Source organism: Penicillium subrubescens (assembly GCF_028828155.1).
Source record: "Penicillium subrubescens strain IBT 31985 chromosome Unknown utg000013l_segment0_segment0, whole genome shotgun sequence".
Classification (NCBI taxonomy): domain Eukaryota; kingdom Fungi; phylum Ascomycota; class Eurotiomycetes; order Eurotiales; family Aspergillaceae; genus Penicillium; species Penicillium subrubescens.
In genome coordinates, this window is record NW_026643163.1 from 270,763 (window position 1) to 286,213 (window position 15,451).

The window sequence follows — 15,451 nt, forward strand, 5'->3', positions numbered from 1 at the left end:
AGCCTACCTAGGTAGATTATATAACACGAATTAGATAAAAGGTAGTAGCTAATTAAAATCCTTTTTATCTTAAGGATTAGCCTTTAATTTCTTCGTATTTATCTAAATATTATATAGATAGATACTATATATAAGACTAATCGGTAAGATAGGATAAATAAGAGAAAGATAAGAGGAAAGTAAGAGAAAGATAAGATAAAACTAATTAGATAACTAGGTATAATATACTAATAATTAATATTATTATATAAACCTTAATAAGTAAAACCTTCTATATAGCCTATTAATTTGTTAATAATAAGTAAGAATTGTTATCTCTAGATATTTTAAGCCCTTTAAATATAGCTTATATAGGTAAAGATTTAAGCCCTACGTATTATCTTCTCTAATAATACAGATACTCTTTTAAATATATATAGGGAGGTCTTTAAGGATTTAGCTTATATACTCTGTCTCTAGTATATTATAAAGAATATCGAGACTTGTATATAGTTAATAATCTTAAAGTAATGTTAGCATATATGAATGAGAAATACATCGGACCTTGAACAACGCGAACATATAATTCTAAGAAAGCTGAAGATGCCGCCTATAGTGCATTTTTGGCCTATTAGAATTATCATGTGACCGTTCCGTCCTTCGATCCACTACTTTAGTCCGACAAGTAATTACTCTTGTAAGACCCTAAGAAGACTATTAACGAATAGTAATCTATTAAGACTAAATTTATATAGATTATCCTTAAGGCTATTAAAGGATAGGATAAAAGTATAAAAGGCCTCTTTTATAGAAGCCCTTAGTAATATAATCTACTAATTAATAGTTAAATATATTAAAAAGTAGTAATTTAGTAAGAGAGCAAAGCAATTTATACGCTACTATCTTAATAGAATTCTCTATTATAATAAGCTTACTTCTTCTTGTATAGAAGGAGCCTACGTAAAGCTTAAGCGAGAAATTTGTACCTTAACTAGCGATATTCTTACAATAATATAAGTCGTTTCTCAAGTTATTTCCTATACAAATTTGTAGGCTTTTAACTTAATCTAGGATAAAATATACTATTTCCCTATCTCGCTTTAAGTTTTAATTTTATATAATCTCCTTAGTCGAATCTTACGAAGCGTAATTCGAAAGGTTTATAATATATAGGGGGAATTTAGCTAAGTAAGGAAGCTACTACCCTCTTATACCTAGTACTACTAGAAATCTCTTAGTCTTCTATACAATTATATAATAAAGGATCTAATAGATCGTGGCTAATCTCTTCTTCTATCCTATTTTAACTAACAATACTAGCTAATCCTACTAAATCGGGTAATTCAGACGAATTAGTAGTAAATCAGGCGAATAGGAAGGGTTCGGATTAATAAGCCTATATAGGTAAAGAGGGTTAGACAGCCGAAACTGTAGGAGACTATAAAGCGTTAGTAACGATAAGGGGGGAAGTATTTTACCGGTCGGAAATCTAGGGCAAAGCGAAGCTAAGGTACCTAGGTTTCTATAGATAAAACTATAGGAATTATAGTACTACTGCCTTTAAAGAGAACCGATATATCGACAAGGCGGATACTATCAAACTAGGAGACAAAACTCCGGTAAGGGCGTAGGGCTAGCCGCGGTCGGAAGGCTAAGAAATTAGTGATAGCAGAGAAGGAATTAAACAGAAGGGCACGGCAGGCTACTAAGTAGCAAATTGGCCTAGTTAGTTAGTAGATAGATTGAATCAGATTGTTATGTAGGTTATATGATTATAGTAGGGCTAGTAGGGGGTTATGTAATAGGCCTAGTAGTAGAAGATAGAATAGAAGAAGGAAAGGGTGCGTGTGTGTAAGAAGAAAGAGGGTGGTTAAATTAGTAATTATAAGGGTATGAAATGCTTAGTGAGAATCAGGCAGAAATCAGGCTTTATATCGTGCCGCCAGACTTTTCGTATTGTACCAACAGCCTTACCCTAAAAGAAACACTTAACAAAACTAGATACTACACAGCTATTAAGGACTGCGTTGTATAGTAGGAGATATGACGTTCCTAATTTATATCTAGTATTGAATTCCTAAAAGCTTTCCGTGACCGATATACGAAGACTGCCTAAAAGATAGTTACTCTACTATTTCTAATCGCTAGTGTGCTCCTCTATAAAATCCGCGAAGATATTCCTATTATAATCGTAGCGAGGTATATAAATAATAATAGAAACTATATAAACCCAGAGGATTTCAAAGATATAGACTTATATAAGCTCTTTAACAAACTCGAGAATAAACTTAAATTAGCAGAACTCTACTCAATTACTACTATATCGATTAATAAAGCTTTAACTAGTAATCTAAATCTAAATACTAGTAATACTAGTAATCTAGGCTAATTTAACAACAGCGAATACTATCCCTTAAAGAATATACCCCTAAGGGGAAAAGGTGCTAATATCGGAAAATAGATCGAGGAATAGAAGAATAGCGAACCTTAAACTACACTAAATAGCTATTACACCTTTTGTAGTAGGCTATATATAGTTCGTGTGTGTGTATATATATCTATTGGATATCGAGCTCTAGATTAGAAGCTGGTAAAGGGAATATAGGTTAGTTACCTATAGAAGCACCGTGATAATATAAATAGCCTAAAACCTAATAATTAGTACCTTATCTACGATAATCGAATTCGAAAAGATAGTACTTTAAAGCTATACCCGAATATAAGCGCTACAAGCACGAATCTAACTACTTCAACTAATATTCTACTATTGCCTACTCCTATAATAGCTCCGAAACTATCTACTATAGTATTAACCTAACTATCTATAACACTACTATAGTTACTATTAATTTCTACTACTCTACTAGAACTAACTAATCAGAATTTATTAGCTATAGTAATTTATAAAGATAATCTTTACCCTTAATACTTAGATATAATAGGTTTTGCTTTGATAATATTAGAAGAATCCTATATTTCTATAAACGATTGCCTTATAATAACGATAATTAACGATAATAATTAGTTTAACGACGACTAGATATTATAATTAAAAGATTATAATTTTGAATAAGGAAGAATTCCCTAAATAGTTATATATATAGGTAGTGTAGACTAGAATATACCGATTCTACTTTTAATAGCTACTGTTACGCGTTCTCGAGGCGAATAGATAGTTAATTTAGGTGCTTCGCGTAAAATCTATATAGATAGCTGTCGACATGAGTGGGTGCATAAGCCCATGCTATCGAACTTGACAGAATGCGACGGAACGTCCACGTGACGACGATCTTCAACGATTGACATCAACAGATTGCACACATGACGAAAGAGCTTCAACACTCTATTTCTTCTGATTTCTATGAGATTCTAGTCTGACGTATTGCCTTGATTTCATGAAGTTATAAATATTGCCTGTTTTCCATAGCTAGTTGAATCAAGTTTAATGATTGTGATGAAGTTGGAGAATTCTTCGGGATCCCCTCGAGGGAGATCCCTATCGGATCTCCATCAATATTAATACTAATTAAGGTACTATAACTAAATACATTAATATATCAAAGTAATTACCCTACATCTTTAGACTACTATAAGACTAATTATATTACTAAAAGCAAGGATTTAGTATTTTTGACTATCTCTACCTACTTTAGAAACCTAAATTAATCCATTACTAATTTAATCATCTTCTCGTGAATCTTTATTTTTAGAAAATTAGAATATTTTAAATATTTTATTTTTACTAATTTAATAAACTTATCTAGCTATTCTATTAGCTTTATTACCCTTAATTAAATAACTTCGACCTTATACGGAGGTCCCCGTCAAAAGAAATAAGCAGCGTATTGACCAGCAATATTTTACTACTAGTCTTTTACTAAGCGAATACACACAATCTCTCTTATTCTCTCTTATCTCACTGCTTCTCTTCTTCTTCTTCTACTACTACTACTACTACTACTACTACTACTACTACTACTACTACTACTACTACTACTACTACTACTACTACTACTACTACTATACGTTAATAATATGGCAAAGCAATACACAATTGCTAAGCGCGCAACGGTAGTTGCCTTGAAAGCCTACACTACTAAATCGCCTACCGAGATCGCTATCCTAACAGAGCTATCCGTCCCCTCTGTGAATCAAATCTATACAGAAGCAATCAAGCGAGGATTCGATCCTTATCGTACGGTGGTTGATAACCAATTCGTTGAAGATAAGCCTCGTTCTGGTAGGCCTACTAAGCAAGATCCTTCTACGATTGATATTATCCTATCGAAGGTACGCCTAGATCGATACGGTCGAGAAAAGACGTGCGCTGATCTAGCTAGCGATCTTAGCAAGCTAGGAATTAATATCTCTGCTTCTACGGTTCGCTGTATACAAAAAAAGCTAGCTTTTAGAAGACGAAGCCGACGAGGAAGCCTAGATTAACGAAGAAGATACGTACTAAGCGTCTAGCTTAGTATCTTATATATAAGCACTAGACTATAGAACATTAGAAAAACGTTATCTCCTCTGATGAAATATTAGTGATTCTTTTACACCGACGTAGTAGTTATCGAATCTAGCGAACTAAAGATAAGCGTTTCCTTCAATCTTGTATTCGCGAACGATAGAAAGGAGCTTCTGAATTTATGTTCTAGGGATACTTTTCTTATAATAAGAAAGGTCCCTCTTATTGTTAGCTTCCTGAAACTACGCAGGATAAGCGCGATTCAGAGCAGGAGATCAAGGAAATAAATAAAGAGATTAAACCGTCCCTACGCGAGTAGTAGGAAATTAAGACTGGTGTACAGCGTATAAATCTTCGTCGATAGCCTGCTAGTAAATAGCCTATATAGAGATTTAATAAGCGAAACGGTAAACTTTCGCGAGGATCTAAGGGTAGGATTGATTAGTATCGCTATCAAAAACTTATTATTTTACCGAAGCTTCTTCCTTTCGCTAAGGAATACGCTATTCAACAACCGAATACAATTGTGTAAGAAGATAAAGCCCTAGCGTATAATTATTATATTCAACAGTGTATATTTAACGCAGCGCAGGTACAAAGATTACTTTAGTGCCCTAATTCGCCTGATTTTAATGCGATTAAGCCTGCGTAGCTTTGGATAAAGCGGAGGACTACACGCAAGGGAGCACCTAAATCGTAGCAGGAGGCGGTTACTGTATAGCAGGTAGCTTAGCGAGAACTACTGCAGGAGAAGATCTAGCAGTGGATTAAGCGTATTCCTTAGCATATAGAGCAGATTATACAGCTCGAAGGGGGAAACGAATATAAAGAGGGCGGGGAGAAGAAGTAGCAGGAGAGCGAGCAGGGTGATTGGGAGGATATGTAAGGTAGTAGGGATTGGAAACCTGTAATACAGTATTTTAAGTATTGCTGGTCAATGCGCTGCTTATTTCTTTTGACGTGGACCTCTGTATAGTTTGTAGATTACTACTAAATACGCTAGCAAAATAATTGTTCAGTGAAGTTATACGTAAGATCCTAACTTACTAATTCTAAGTATTAAAAGTTCAACTACACTAATTGTCGGACTAGAATAGTGGATCGAAGGACGGAACGGTCACATGATATATCTAATAGGCCAAAAATGCACTCTAGGCGGCAGATCCAGCTTTCTTAGATATATACGTTCGCGTTGTTCAGGGTCCGATGTATTTCTCATTCTTATATACTGACACTAATTACCCTAAGTATATTTCTAAGAAGATTATTATTATTAATTAAATCCCTAATTCTATACCTTATTTAATCACTAATTAGTTGTTCGATTTAAGAAATATCTTCTATTAACCTAATTATAATTATTATAATATAACTAATATAATAAAACTAGGGTAACCCTGTTGGCACGACCTCAAAACCCTGGCGGTACGACCTTTTACCTGATTTCTGCCTGATTTTTGCTAAGCCTTACATACCTTACAATTACCAATTCAACCATCCTCTTTCTTCTTACACACACATATCCTTTAGCCTACCCGCAGGCCTTAGCCTTGGCATCCCCCATCAAAAAAATCCAGGCTTAACCTAACCCTATAGGTTAAGGGTCTTCCACGTGATAATTCTAGGATATTATATGACATTTAGGTAGAACTAGCTATCAGATTAAAAGATATAAAAGATCCGACCGAAAAATATCAAGATTTCGGGTACTTAGGGGGGTGCGAAAAAAATCGTGTATCCCCCTACTCCCCGGTGCATTGCCTGAATATATTTAAGGTCATATGATTATAGTAGTAGGAGGTTATGTGATAGGCCTAGTAGAAGAAGATAGAAGAGAAGAAAGAAAGGATGCGTGTGTGTATAAGACGAAAGAGGGTGGTTAAATTAGTAATTGTAAGGTATGTAAGGCTTAGCAAAAATCAGGCAGAAATCAGGTAAAAGGTCGTACCGCCAGTAAATCGAGGTTATGCCAACAGACTTACCCTATATAATCCCTACACTTTTCAAAGCAAGATTATACTAATAAACAACTAACAATTAGATAAGCTACGCATATTACTCTTTGATAGGTATATTACGTACTTATCTGGTAAATTCCTTGAGTACTATAGGTAAGCTAGAATCTTACCCTTCTGCTTTATTTCGTACGCTCTGTATCTCGTCTAGCCTCTAGATAGTGATATATTCCTTATATATAAGACTAAATTTAGAAGCTAGAATCGTATAGTATCTTAATAGGGTAGAGATCTAACTAATAAAGCAGTATTCCTACGAGGGATTCGTGAAATTTATAACAAGGCCTTTATATTAAAAATTATTCGTAGGAGCTTTAGAAAGCAAGGGATTTACCTATTTAATCCTAATTTAGTAGTAAAGCTACTTACTAAGCGAGAGGAGAGGGAATTCGTACTACTTACAGGCTTCGATAAAATCTTTAGTAATAATACGCACAGGACTAAGCTATAGCCTCTGTAGGGTAATCGGGATATCTTACCTATTCTATTATTAAGCTCGATTAAGGAACCGGAAACCCTAAGAAGTGTTAAAAAAAGCTAGCAGAAGCTACGAAAGGCTATAGAAAGCCTACTAGATCGACCTAGTAGAGTTAAGAAGGTAGAACGGCGCTAGATACGCTTAGAAACGAAGACTGTTACTAAATTCGAGGAGGTTATTACTAAGGATAATCTCCTTACTAAGTCTACTAAGGTCCGCAGCGAGTACATAAATACTAATCGTATTAAGCGGCAGATTACTAAGGTTAAGGTTTTCACTACTAAGGATAGTAATTCGCGTATCGCTATACGTACTAAAACAGAGAATCAGCAGTAGGTGTAGCAGGTACGCAGGGAGAATACGAAGAAGCTTGCTAAAGAAGAGGCTACAGTAGCGAAATTAGCCGAATTGAGGAGAAAAGCTCTTACTAACAGTGATATTAATCGTCTATTTAAGCCTTTTGATCTCTTTTTTGAAGATAGAGAAGGGGATAGCTCACTAAGGGTATAAATAGTTAGTGCATAGGGGGATTAGCTCTCCAGGCGCGCGAGTAGTATACGCGATATTCGCGCGCCAAAGCAAAAGTCTTTTGACAGCGCCCACGGCACTGCTGGCACAGGAAGCGAAGAGAGGGAGAGAGGGAGACTGAGTCAATTGGTCTATCTAGAACATGGAGACGAAGACGACTAGGAAAAGGAAGAAGAAGCAGAAGGGAACAGAACAGGGTCTATAAGGCCCTAAAGCACAAATAAAAGGAACAGGCCTAGTCCTGACAGGAAAACCCCGGCCTGCTTCATGCAGGGCCAAAGGAGACGACAAACCCTGCAAACCCTCGAGGTTAAAGGGATCGAGTCATCATCTTTGATTTTTATTGCTTTTATAGGCTTCTAGATCGTTGCTAATTCAATCCTTATTATCTATATACGAATTGCTTATGGTGGTGGCGGATAATTTGGGTGCGAAGGTGGTAAATGGGGGGATTTTTGGCGTTGGAACTTGGACTACCCAAACCCGGTAGGGGTTGGGTGGTCAGTGCCACGAGTATCTGGCAGTAGTAGATAGGAAGTTGAAATATCAAAGTTTTTGACAAGTGGGGTGGTTTTTGATAAATGGGTGGACCCTCGTTAGCGAGGGTCCGTAATTTTGGTAAAATGTAGGGGCCGGTTAATCCAAACCAAACGAATTTGTCCTCGAAATCACTACGACACGAACACACATTTAAGATGGCCTTAGGAATCTTCAATCTTCTTCTTAGCTCTTTTTTAGTTATAACTCCCTTTTGCGACGATACTCGTTTGGACACCTATATTTACTAAAACTGTGGACATTCGAAGTGGGTGCGGCACCTACGCCACTCGGGTATTACGCTAAAGATCAACCCTTAAATATCTCCAAGCTCCCCTCTTCTCATCTACCTTTCCCAGCCCAAAGTTTCTTCAGTTACAACATAGATTCTTTCGAGAAACTGCCCCCTGAAGTCATTCAACAGATTCTCGCCAATATCGGTGATTTTGCAGGCATTGAAAACAGCCTGTTGGCATCTCGACGACTCAATACCGTCTTCCAGGCCTAGCCTACCCGTATTATACAAGAGCTGATCCTCTTAAATCCGATTACTTGTATACCAGAAATACAAAAGCTATGCTATAACATCGGGCACCTCAGTATCTCTTCACTGCAATGCCCGGATCTTAAGCACTATCACTAGATATACGAGGATCCGTTAACTTTAGGGTACACAGAATCACGGTATATACTTAAGATAGGCGCGCAGATCCAGCGGCTAGCGTGCAAATGTCTCTCTATTATGCGAGAAGGTCTCATCAAAACTCTTGATAATATCCCCGCGGATTTAATAAGTAGACCTCCACTCCAAATCCAAAATACCAGCCAACCCTTCACCTAGACAGAAGAGTATCGCATATACTAGGCTCTCTAGCATCTGTATCACTACTCCTACCTACGCAAAGCAGCAACCCAGCGATAGAACTAGACAAATCCTTAATCCGCGAACTAGACGTATATAACACCTAGAGCGAAATCGACTATCGCACAGCCGAAAGACTCTAGACAGTATCCGCTGTCCTTTTAGATCTAGGTCTAACCCTGAAATAGCTGCCTAATAACCTAGAAGCAGAAGAAGAACCCGCCTAAACTATCTAGCCCGCTCCGGAAGAAATATCAATACCTTTCTTCCTATTATTTAACCTACTACCTACACAGTCACAAGATAGCAGCCTCTAAGCTACGCTAGATCCTCCCGAGAACACAGAGTTAATATCCGCCTAGATACTCGCGCCGAGACACTGTGCCTCGTATTACTAGCACGTCGCACACCTCTATCTTAGTGGTATAATTCTCACGCGGACCGTGCCTGTATGCTATTCGCTAACGAACATAAAACCGTAGCGACGACTCGGTTGGGTTATCTGGGATAGGTAGCGTATGTATTCTATTAGATTGAGTAATATCGCTCGAAAAAAAAAAATCCCCCTTCCGGATGGCGGTTTCCTTAAACCGGAGCCGCGGAATCCGAGGGATCGGAAACCGGGGATTGATTATGTGGCTGGGAGGAGAAGCCTTGAGGGGACTTTTGGAGACTGGGGATAGGGTTGATGGGATGTTTTGAGGGATTTTGAGGGATTTTGGGGGGGGGGGGGGGATATAGAAGTCATAATCCTCCAGGTTTGATCTTGATATCAACGTGGAACCTTCGAGCTATATGATCTCAATATCCATGGATATTCAAGTACTACCTACGACCCAACTCTCCGTTAAGTATGTGTACGGTTACGAAACAATATAGTTCCACAGGCCGTAAAGTTGTCCGCGTGGACTTGTGGGTTCTTGTATTTCGCCATTTGGCTTTCATTTTATGTAGCACTAGATGTTGTTATATATATGATTTCAAGATCATACAGAAGGATATAACGCCTTTATTTTCTCTATGCCTGCTTCCTTTCACAATGTTTACTATACGACATCTCTTTCTCCGACTCAACGATCGCAAGCAACGGGACCTAAAAAAGCGGTTCAACTCTCTCGATATTGATTAGATGGCAGTTGAGAAACAGTTACTTGTGTGGGGTAAGCTTTATACCCGGGGTAAGGAATTGAGACTCGTGATTGTCTTCCACTATATAGAGGACGGACCTTTCTAGGAGCGAGAAACGGGGGAAGTCGTCTGTCACTAAGAAGATGCTCAGTAAGTGAGACACACAACTTGATACCGAAGAGTACGTATCTAGGCTACAGTCGATCTAGCGGGCTGTCTACAGCTTAATGCGTTCCCCTTCCCTACCCTGCCACCTAGGCCCGCATTGCTAGCAGGATCCTAATAGGAAGAAACACTATTAACTAAGTGAAACGCCTGATTGCTTACGTTGAAGGTAGCAGCGTTTTGGAGTGCTAAGATAATGGTCCTGACACTATTCGTGAAGAGCTCTATATAGAGGAGCAGCACAGGCTAGAATCTTCGCAGTCTAAGAGCAATAAAGGAGCCGTCTCCGGAAGGTGCCCGCCGATCAATATCAACTTTATAGGAACACAACCTTCTCTATAGCTAGCAGCGGTTACTCCTTGTTATGCAATAACAATAAAATGTGCGCTACTATATATATTGGCTCCTGGGTTATATCCGCTGATCGCGGATATAGTGGTCTTTTTGGCCTAAGTGTATGATCATGTGACCCAGGCATGTATCGTAACACTCCTATAGCGGCGTCCGTCCTACCACCCCTAAAAAATAGGCAAGAAATTGATCAGCTCATAATCGACGGACCCCGAGATATAGCTGTGAGAGACTATAGTGTATAACAAGAAACAAACGTCATTAATAAAACCCTTAAGGCCCAATTTCGGCTGCCTTATAATAACACGCTTACTAACGGCTTAGATCTTAAACAGATCTATAAGGATTATGATACAGGATTCTTCATCGAAAAAGGAGTTGCGGTAGGTATCACACGCCGGTTCGTAGGCGATATTAGTAGATAGGTAAGGGATATAAAGGATTAACTACGCAGGTTTACAGTACGAATACGTAGCAGGCGTTATGTTATTAAACGTAGATTTCGTATTTAATAGCCCGCTATTGATTTATTGCGATTCAGTGCTATCTAAAAAAATATAAAATATAATACTAGCTCTTCTGCCCTATATCCCTAGGTTATCTTTAAGTATAATATTATACTGTTACTTAATAATATTTTCTATAACTACGCTAGTATACCGGAAATAACCGATTACACTCCGTTCTCGAGATCCGATAGCTTTAATATATCCCTCGAGGGATATATCGAATCCTTAATCAGGGCTTTGTTTAAATTTTGCTAGTACCGCCGAATATATACCTTTAGCTTAGAGAAAAACTCCTCTATAGGATTAAGATTAGGTGAGTAAGACAGCAGATACAGCAGTTTCACACTAGTATCTGCATATATCCCTTTTATTCGATTAGAGTAGTAAAAAGAGGCGTTATCTATAATAATTACAGACTTCGGTTTAGGCTATTTCCTATAGTGCTTAAGAAGCTGCTGAATAAAATCCTCGAAAACGGCTGTATTAGTCGAGCCTTAGAATACTCGGGACAGGATAACACCGTCTTGTGCGTATACTAGTAAGATCTGCTATCGCTGGTTACGATAGAATTTAGATACTTACAATAGCGTTAGACCTAATAGAGACTAGCCGGTGCGTCTGAACCCGATTCGTTTATCGCATCTAGACTTATCCACGAACACTAGATAATACGACTTAAAGTTAGATAGATTATACAGGTAGAAATCTCGTAGATCAGCGTTTTGTTCCTTTGCTCTCTGTCGAGCTACCTTTTTCGACTACCTGACCGAAGCAAGAGCCTGCTTAAGACTCGAGCTTGTTACCTAAACACGAAACTTACCCTAGAGGAAAAGCACTATCTTATCTATATATAATTCAGGCTTCTCGAGAAGGTAGTTACACAAAGTCTAGATTATTGGGGGCGTAGTGCTTCGTCGCCGGCTGACACGAGTTAAAGAAGCTCTGACATTTCCGAAAAGGCGAAGATTATTACGAATATTAATAATAGAGCGCTCGCTACACTTAGCGGCTTCGGCTATCTGTGATATAGTCAGGGATCCGCTATGTATTATATAACGAATTATGTCCAGCTTGGATAGGGGTAATCGAGGCGCTATTTTGGTAGGGGGGGTAGAAGGGGGCAGAGAGTGTCGTTAACGCGCTGTGGGGGTATATCCTCTATGCTTACCCCGCTTACCCTGCTTACCCCTCTGCTTAGTGGGCAGATAAAATATTTATCTTGAAAGTCCTAGGGGATTCTGGGGTATTAGGAAATACACGTAACTTAAGGTCCTTTTTGGTTCCTAGGAAGGTGCTGGTATTTACTCTATCAGAAAACTTCGGGCGTTGATCAGTGCTAACACTGAGTATTAAATGGCTATATCTAACCTCAAGAAGGCAAGCTTACAGTACAGCTTTTGATAAAGAGGGAAAACGGTATCTTTGAAATGACGTAAATGCTATTTAACCCCTAGATAGGGGATTGTTTTCTGAGAGTGCGAGGAATATGACACGACCTGATGAATAACCAATTGCTACCTTGCCTGCAGATATACCGAATGAAAAAGGATTGGATAGTCGATACTCTGGAGGCAACTACAACAGGATTGATCTATTAAAGGTTATCCAGGAGAAGTCGTTACTTAAGCTAAATCTATATATTTCTGGCAAGGTAAAGCCACTAGCGTCGGGCACTATAGGCTCAGTCGACCCTAGATTTAAGGTGCTAAATATTGTAAAAAGATAGGTGGGCGTGCTTTTATTAAATTAGAGGAAATGACGAGAGTCAATACTAAGGGTAGACACGCATTAGCCGGTGGCCGCATCCCAGATCCTGATAGTCTTATCATTCGACGCTAATGCGAGTCGGCTTCTATCTAGCGACTAGGCAATCGAGTTAACCTAGTTACTATGCCCCTCGAGGGTAGACGCGCACTAGCCGGTGGCCGGATCCTAGATCCTAATAGTTGTATTAGTCGACTCTGATACGAGTCGGCTTCTATCTAGCGACTAGGCAATCGAGTTAACCTAGTTACTATGCCCCTCGAGGGTAGACGCGCACTAGCCGGTGGCCGGATCCTAGATCCTAATAGTTGTATTAGTCGACGCTGATACAAGTCGACTTCTATCTACCGACTAGGCAATTGACCTGACCTCGTTACTATACCCCTTAAGTGTTTAAAGATATAAACTCTAGCTTTTATCCACTACTAGGCTGTTTAAAATCTAACCTAGTTTCTCGTTCTGATAAGACGTCCTCGTAGTACTTAGAGTTAGGCTAAAGACGAGTCCTGAACAGTATACTTAAAGGGGGCTGTTTTCGATCGTACGTCTGTAGTATCGAATAAATCGGGACGTATCTGTTACGCGTTGCCGACTGGTCACTGTGAGTTAGAATGTCCACGGGTTATACTTGCCTGATTCCAACTGCGGGTTCCAAGAGTATCTCGCAACCGTACCGATGCTATGCAAAGCCTTACGTCGGGTTCGGGTCCTGTTGAGTATCTTGCAGAACGTGCCAGAAGTGCGCGCCAAGTAAGTCAATCACTAAGTGTTGCCACTAGGTGAATCCCCTACTTGTAGGTTGGGTTGTCTTAAAGGTGAACTGTGAAGTGCAAAGTACTGAAGGTAGTAACCAAGTAACAATGTGAGATTGATCGCGAAGAACTAAATACATGGTGCTGAATGAGTGTCCTTATATTTCCAGTCCATCCGATCCCCAGCTATGACGGGTCATAGCCTTAGCTATGCTCGGGTCAGACCCTCGAGTATGATCCGATCATATAACGTGATACTTCCCTCATACCCTGGGATATGATGGGTCACGTGATCGTTGGGCTTCCTGATAACGTAACAATTGTGCCTTGTAACGTTATCCAATCCCAATCCTTGCTGACTGATCCAAGTTGATTGGATGTCAGTGTTTCCTTCCCCCGCATTAGCGCTGTTGCGTGAGAGTCTCGTAACAGTATCTTAAACTCGGCCTAGCAGGTACTGTAACACTCCTTTTTTCTATAAAGTATCCGGTTAAAATTAAGAGACTTTCGGAATTTAAATAAACACTTATATAGAGTAAGCCCTCTAGCTTTAGTATAGCGGTTATTCCTTCTGGTATATATCCCAAAATACTGAGGCTTTCGAGCTAATAAAGATATTTCTGCTGTAGAAACCTTTCTATACAGCCTCTATTATTAAGGGTATAATACTCGTCTTTACTACACTAACCTTCTAGGAGGTAGTTAACCTAATATATATAGGGTCGGGTTAATGGCACTACATGAACGTTACTCGCACTACAAACTAAACCACTTTCGGACGACCGCCAATCCACCCGCAAAAGGTACTTGCTACCTTTGCATAAACTCTGCCAATCCCTTATGTATACATACTGCTATGCATAAGCGTCTCCTGCGGTTACTTTAGAATGTCACCTTGACCTTAACCGTGTGGTTTTTGCAACCCGCGGTAATAAGGTTATTAGTGTTGCTATAACAAATAGTGCTGCATAGTAACACCCCTTCTACCCCAAACCCCTTAGCTTATAAACTCGGATTTCCCTATTTCCCTCCATCTTTTCTCCTTCTATCTAAATCGCTCAAATCCGTAGAGTTTATGAAGTAGGTACGATTTCCTAATTAGGAAGCTGAAATACTAAGGAACAGGTCGATTTCACTGGCTCTTTCGCCCTCCCTTTATACCCTTCACGCCCTTTACACCCTTTATACCCTTTGCAGCGCCCTTCGCCCTATTTACACGCCTAATATAATCCGTTTTATTCCTTACAATCTCGAATCCAGAGGGATCCCGCTTCTTGGACCGGGATAACTGCGTTGACCGGCGGGTTACTGCTTTATGACAGGTATTGGCGATTTTCTGGCGGGCAGCGGCAATAGCGGCCTCTTTCGCTGCTACTACCTTAGGATCCTTTCGAGCGTGATTAGCTGCTCTAGCAGGCCGACCACTTACTTTGATATTCGCAGGGTTATTGATCCGAAGCACTTGCTTCAAGTAAAGTGGCTAGTAATCATCTTTAGTCGATGTTAGCAACTACTACTGCTGATAGAACTGCGACCTTATAAGAGGCTTATTGCCTTTTAGGGCTACTAAAATCTCGTGAATACAGGGTAATCCGAGCGCCTACCGATAGTAGTAGGTGCAATCCACTACTATTAATTTATTCGCCTAGTATATAACTAGCTGCCGAGCAACGAGCTGTAATATATACAGGGCTACTTAACCTAATACTAACCGGAATAAGGGAATAAGGAGGTTATTAGGGAGCTTTTGATAGTCTTCCGCGAGCGATTAGTTGATTTTAATATAGCGCTCCTTAGCTGCGGTTCGAACCGTATATATAACACTTAATAAATCACTAACTGAGGTTTTGGTGAATTTTTTGAGATATGTATAGGCCCCCTCGACCCGGGAGGATAAGGTTTCTTCGAAGTGGAGCTT

General features: G+C 39.3%; 1 protein-coding gene across 1 annotated transcript; it reads left to right on the forward strand.

Annotated features, from left to right (window-relative positions):
* Positions 1-9,903: 9,903 nt before the first annotated feature.
* Positions 9,904-10,275, forward strand: N7473_013198 (uncharacterized protein; the record flags this gene model as incomplete). The annotated part of the gene is made up of 4 exons (XM_057159137.1): positions 9,904-9,968; positions 9,994-10,024; positions 10,082-10,142; positions 10,193-10,275. The coding sequence occupies 4 exons, from the start codon at positions 9,904-9,906 to the stop codon at positions 10,273-10,275; spliced, it is 240 nt and encodes a 79-aa protein (XP_057002187.1).
* Positions 10,276-15,451: the final 5,176 nt, after the last annotated feature.